A 6,812-nucleotide genomic window follows, 5' to 3' on the forward strand; every position below is an offset into this window, starting at 1 on the left:
AAAAAGCTAATGCGATCTTGGGATGCGTTAGGCGAGGTATTTCTAGTAGGGACAAGGAGGTGCTGCTTCCGTTATACAAGGCGCTGGTGAGACCTCATTTGGAGTACTGTGTGCAGTTCTGGTCTCCTATGTTTAAAAAGGATGAACTCAAACTGGAATGGGTACAGAGAAGGGCCACTAGGATGATCCGAGGAATGGAAAACCTTTCCTATGAAAGGAGACTTGAGGAGCTCGGTTTGTTTAGCCTAACCAAAAGAAGGCTGAGGGGGGATATGATTGCTCTCTTTAAATATATCAAAGGGATAAATACCAAGGAGGGAGAGGAATTATTTCAGCTCAGTACTAATGTGGACACGAGAACGAATGGATATGAACTGGCCGTGGGGAAGTTTAGGCTTGAAATTAGACAAAGGTTTCTAACCGTCAGAGGGGTGAAATTTTGGAACAGCCTTCCCAGGGAAACGGTGGGGGCGAAAGACCTCCCTGGCTTCAAGATTAGGCTAGATAAGTTTATGGAGGGAATGGTTTGATGAGATAACGTGATTTTAGTCAATTAGGCATTAACGAGCCATCGCTGGTAAAATAAGGGTTCGGCTGTAGAATCTTGCCTGTATGCTCGGGGTTCTACTGATCGCCATATTTGGGGTCGGGAAGGAATTTTCCTCCAGGGTAGATTGGCAGAGGCCCTGGAGGTTTTTCGCCTTCCTCCGCAGCATAGGGCAGGGGTCGCAGGCTGGAGGATTCTCTGCGACTTAATTTAAAGACTTCAAGGGAAAGTGGGTGGGTCAGCTTTTGTGGCCTGCATCATGCGGGAGGTCAGACTAGATGACCATATTGGTCCCTTCTGACCTTAAAGTCTATGAGTCTATGAGTCTTCGCCTTTAGAGCATTTATAAATGCTACAGGTGATCCTCACTCCTGTGGCAGGTTAGTGTTGTGACAAGAAGTGTTTTAAGTACAGTATTATCCTTATTTTACACATGGGGGGAACCTTTCAACTGAATCCCAAAGTATGTCACATTTTCATCAGTACCTTTTTAGTAACTGCTGAAGTGCTTTGTTGTCAAGGATAGCTTTACAAAAAGAATGCCCTGTACCAAAATTGACCAAGTCATTAGTTAGTACCAATTACATTAAACTTTGGATATTGGAAAGCTATGCTGTAGATGATACTTGTATCAACTGTGTTTTTCATTAGCTATCAAATTCTCTTGGTCTGTAAAGCAATGAATGCTTCACAGTTCTGATTTGCTGATTATCACTTATGATACCACTGTAAAATTTCTCTTCCTTTCTTTCTATCTTTTACATCTAGTTCATATGCACCACTGTCAGAGAACAGAGGCCTGTATGCTGGAGCAACTGTGCTTTCTTCTCCCAGTACAGAAGAGCTATCACAGGATCAGGGGGATCGCGCTTCACTTGATGCCGCAGACAGTGGCCGTGGCAGCTGGACTTCTTGCTCAAGCGGTTCTCATGACAACATACAGACAATACAACACCAGAGAAGCTGGGAGACTCTTCCTTTTGGACATGTTCATTTCGATAGTTCAGGCGATGGGGCAGGATTATGGGCCTCAGGCAGTCATATGGACCAGATGATGTTCCCCGATCATGGCACAAAATATGGCAGGCAGAGTCAAGGTAGGGAGGGCCTTGATCAAGCACAGTCCAGAGCAAGCTGGGCATCCTCAACAGGCTACTGGGGAGAGGACTCAGAAGGTGATACAGGTACCATAAAGCGGCGGGGTGGGAAGGATGTTTCAATTGAAGCTGAAACCAGTAGCATAACATCTGTAACAGCAGAGGAGTCAAAGCCAGCTCCCATGTCCTCTCATATAACTATATCATCAAGTAGTGCAAAGGGGCTTATTGGTAAGTTATATTTTGTTTACCGCGAAGTATCCTGTTCATTTACATATAGATGTGAATTTACTATATAAGTATTTTGCTTTAATCTGATTTGTTTTTAAAGCAAAAAGCACAGTCAATTTGTAGTTTCTCTCAAATTTTGCCCTTCAATTGTGTGTTTGCTGCTGAGAAAAGCATCACTTTGTAATGTAGATACTCATTCCTGAGTTATGTGGCCTCTTGTACTTCCTTCCCAAGTGCCATAAAATCAAGAATTCAACTCAACTGTTGGTGGTTGGTATTTTGAGATTCTAATGTATTTCGGTCACAATTTTCAAGCTTGGGTGACTGAAGTAAGGCACCGAAGTCTGTATGCAGGGATCTCATTAAATGTGACCTGATTCTCAGTGTTCTACTCTGCAAGTTCCTGTGACTTCAGTGGTAGTTGTGGATGTTCATCACCTCTGAAAATTGGGTCACTCTTAGTGCCTAAATACAGATTTAGATGTCTAACTTCAGATACCCTCGTTTGAAGATGTCTGCCTTGGTGCCTAGGAAATCAAGGACCTGAAACTCTAGGACAGACCTTTTGCTAAAGGAAGTGAGGTTACTTTTTAAAATATTTTTTGCTGTGTTGAATTTTTGTCCAGATATTTCCCGCTTTACCTATGCAAGATGGATTTGGCCAATCTGAGGCCACTGGTTTCTGTAACCATTTTATTCCCTCAAACCTCTCCCCCGTTTCAGTCTACCCTCATCCTGAAGGAACATATGGCACTGAGTGAGAACTATCTGGTCTGCCAGCATGACAATGTAGTTAGGGCATAATGGTAAACATCCTTTCCATTCAGAAACAAAGTATATTACTTAGCAATGGGCCCAGCCCCCAAAGTTTCATCTGCAGATCTGAATTTCCTCAAAGGATGAAGGAGAACAGATGTTTTGGTTGAGGCCTATCTCTAATACTGTAGTTTCCATTAGCATGTGGAATGACAGGCTTGACAAATGTACTTCCAGGCTCTGCTCTTGAGCAAGGCAGCAAACATCCCACCATGCCACTAGGAGGCCTGTTTCTAAAAAAAATCTAGTTTATAAAGATTTCAGAAATATAAGAGAAGCCTGAAAGTTCCAGTCATTTCATTTCCATCCAATTCAGCATCAGTGGAGACTTGCTTCTGCATTATTATTATCCTTGCACAGCTCTTCCCCACAGAATCAGCATAATTAATCTTCCCATGGTCATATCAGTTTAACTCTATATTGGTCCTATGCAACTGATGAAGCGCTGTGATTGGGAACAGGAGCACTGATATAATCCTGGGGTGGAAGAAGTGAGTGGGGTCAAAGCGAAAGAAAAAGAGGAGACAAATGGGGGTAGAGTGAAGTGGGAACAACCTGCTTAGTTTAGTGGCAGCACATCAGAGTTGATTTTGGGCACTAACAGGCAAGCGAGGAAAGAGGTTAAGAGAAAACAAAATGGTTTATGTTTTCAAGAGTGAGAAAAAAGAAGAGTAGGAGGGAAGGGAAGAGACAAACACATGAAATTGAAGGTAGGAATAAGCACAGAAAATTGGTAACAGAAGCCAGAGGAGAGAGTAGTGAATAGTTTAATGTTGGTGGAGAGAAAGTTATATTTGAGATTTTCGGATACCAATCTGTTTCAAAAACCCTTAAAACCTCTTTAAAATTTCTTCCACACTCCCTCCGCCTAGATTGCATTTGGAAAAGAGCCACTGTTCAAACACAGTTGTTCAATACAGTTGGCCTTATGTTAGAGATTAGTGCCTATGGTAGGACCATTTTTCTTCCTATTTATAATATCGTTAGGTCCCATCAGCACAAGTTACGTTAATAGATTCCTTATTTAACATGGTGAATTTCACACTATATAATTCTGAGGGAGCTTTTTCCATGAGATTCAGCACCCTCTCAACTACAAGAAAGAAAGAAACAGTTTTTATGAAGGTTTAACAGATCTGTTCTGTCACACTAGGTGAATGCATTGGCTACATGTTTATTAATATTTCTATGTTTAGTGTCAACACCGTAATTTAAAAGATCGTAATTAAGAGTCAAAGTGACCACCTTGGTGCCCTTGTGAAGTCTTTCTAAATGTAGACTCAAAAACACCATACTGTAGTAGTTCATACTCTGCTGCTGGTCTTCTCTGCCAGAGGACTAAAAGTTATTTTTCAGTATACGTGCATTTTGTTTATCCTCTGTGTTGACAATTTGACCACTCCTGTACAAACTTATGATCCTGTCCTTTCCTGAAGGAGTTAAACTATCTACAGACATTAGGAAATTGACCAATAGTATCCTGGGACCAACACTGATACAACACTGCAAACAATAATTAGTCATCATTTTTTAAAAGTTTAATGGTAGAAGTGTGTTTCAGGGAGGAATTTGAAGGATAGAATTAATTCAGTAAATGACACAAAATCAGTGGAAGATTCTAAATGGGAAATGCAGATTTTTCCCATTGTTGATTTTTCTTGTCCCATGTCATGACTGATTAGAAAGGATTTTCTTGAGATTTTAATTAATATGCACCTAACGAAAACTGTTACTCTAAATAGATTTTAAGACTCTCCGAACTCCCTGACTAGAGTTTTCATGTCTATAGGTTTTTTAACCTCTGAATTTTTTTTCAATTTCTTAATTTCCCAGTTTTTAAACTACTTGTCGCAGTATTTGATTTGCATTTCTAACACCTGTGGGGCAGATATAGCAACTTCTGCAGCCTGAAAGACATGTTAATAAGAAGCTAGCATAAAACTGAATAAGCAGAGGGAATTTTTCCAAACTCAAGCACTTTGGTTCACAACTGATTATCTGCCATTGCTCCTTCATCTGGGGAGTCTACATATTTTTTAAATGAGATGATGGGACTTGAGTTGTTTGAATTTGTGAGTGCTACCTTTTTTTCTTGACTGGCAGTATTTTAAAGCTTCAGAGTATAGTATATCAGGTCCTGACCTGCAGAGACCTATGTGCTTTATTTCATGAGCAGTCCCGTTGACTTCAATGGGTAATTGTATTGACTTATATAAGTTCTTGCAGATTCAGGGTTTTAGTGGAGATGTCACTTAATTTGCGTAATTCTACTGCATGTACAGTTTAATGGACAGTAAGATATTTTGTCCTGTACTAAAAGTTAGAGGCTTAGCCAAGTATAACCATTGCCTGCATGATGGAAACACAGTCATGCTGTACATACTGTCTTTTACCAAAAGTGTTTCTTACATGATTTCTGTTTTTAAGGTGATATAATGTTGATACTTGTATAATATTTAAATCTTAACCTGTTTGTATTTGGATCAGATCTCGATTTGGTTGATATATATATTTATTTATTTATTTCTCATTGCTCAAATTGTGTTTTGAACATATTTTCACAAGTTACTGTGTCTTATGGTAGTGTATTATTTTTCTGCAGCACGAAAAGAAGGTCGATATCGAGAACCACCTCCAACTCCCCCTGGTTATGTAGGAATACCTATTGCAGACTTTGCTGAAGGAGTTTCCCAGCCAACTAGAAAACCTCCGGATTACAACATAGCACTTCAGAGGTCTAGGATGGTAGCACGGACATGTGAGATCCATGGGACTTCAACTTTGCAGCAGCAATCACAAGGTCACTCAGCTAGCAGGCCTGTGAACAAACCTCAGTGGCACAAACCAAACGAGTCAGACCCACGTCTTGCTCACTATCAGACTCAAGGGTTTTCCACAGAGGAGGATGGTAAATTTCTAATGTTTTCAAAACATTAATTAAGGGCTAGATTTAAACAGTCCATGAGCACTTTCACACGCATTGGAAATTCTGGCTCTAAATGTAATTGTTTTTCCACCTATAAATTTTTTTTTTTTCAGTTTTTTTTTTTACCTTTTTGTTTCTAACTTTACTGTTTTATGCCAGAGAGTCCAATTTATTTCAAAAATGTTGTTAGAAGTTTTGTGCAGTCTTTATTCAGTTGACCTCTGTAGCTGAGGATACCAAGGAAATATTTCAAGCTTCATTAATTTTTTTTTTTTCAAATTTTCATGTGACTGAGAGATTTATGAATTTGCCCACAGACGTTTTGACATTTCCACCAGTGAACACTTGTTATAAGCCATTTCGGCCTCAGAAGTTTTAATTTAAATAAAAGCATTTGAAAATGAAGTGGTTCATGGACAACTACAACCAGGGCCAACCACAAGATACCTCACTAAGCTATTAGAGATTTAGTAGTCTCTGGTTGAATGTTGTGTTTTCCAGGAGGAGGGAAAGCCAAGCCCACCCAGATACGGTGCTTCTATGTCTTATTTTCTTTGGAAATACACTTCCAAAGAAATACACTCTTGATGATTCTATAGTTAAAACTGGCTTGCTTCATTTAAAATAACAAAGCATGCTCTGAATTTATGATTTTGAGATTATTTTACCTTAAGGGAAAAGGGAGGGAAAAATAATTACCTGTAGCAAATAAATATATGCTTAATTTTTACAGAGGAATGGAATATGTGTGAACACAGCAAATTTATTTCATTCAATAGCAATCTAGTTTTAAACTGATTAAAATTTATTTCCCCCCTCATCCTATTGTTTGCAGAAGATGAACAAGTCTCTGCCGTCTAAGAATTGGGGCTTTTCTGGATCCAGAGAGAGCCACCTTAAAGGAGAGCACAAGAAGACGTCCCTAGTATAGGAGCCTTGGAACTATAATTAAAGGATGGTAGACCTATTTGCCGCCTTCCCTGCCTTAAAGCAGCATGGGGCTTCTTCTCCCCCGTTCCTCCCCCCTTTCCCCTTGCATGTGAAATACTGTGAAGAAATCGCCCTGGCACTTTTCAAACTGTGTTGCTTGAAATGCACAGTGCAGCAATCTCCAAGCTACCACTGTCGCTGTCTGCCACATCACACAGTATCATTCCAAATTTCAAGATCATCACATCAAGATGATTAACTCTGG

The 6,812-nt window shown here is 39.8% G+C and overlaps 1 protein-coding gene across 5 annotated transcripts in view; it reads left to right on the top strand.

Moving 5' to 3' along the window:
- The window catches only part of RAPGEF2 (Rap guanine nucleotide exchange factor 2), a 331,016-nt gene extending 324,538 nt beyond the window's left edge, over window positions 1-6,478 (top strand). For all 5 annotated transcript variants that reach the window (XM_065405517.1, XM_065405518.1, XM_065405519.1 and 2 more), the window contains 3 exons: window positions 1,316-1,875; window positions 5,294-5,599; window positions 6,453-6,478. In XM_065405517.1, coding sequence (XP_065261589.1) covers window positions 1,316-1,875; window positions 5,294-5,599; window positions 6,453-6,478 — 892 coding nt within the window. The remainder of the gene's footprint in view (window positions 1-1,315; window positions 1,876-5,293; window positions 5,600-6,452) is intronic.
- Window positions 6,479-6,812: the final 334 nt, after the last annotated feature.

This window comes from Emys orbicularis, chromosome 5 (genome assembly GCF_028017835.1).
Source record: "Emys orbicularis isolate rEmyOrb1 chromosome 5, rEmyOrb1.hap1, whole genome shotgun sequence".
NCBI classification, from domain to species: Eukaryota; Metazoa; Chordata; order Testudines; family Emydidae; genus Emys; species Emys orbicularis.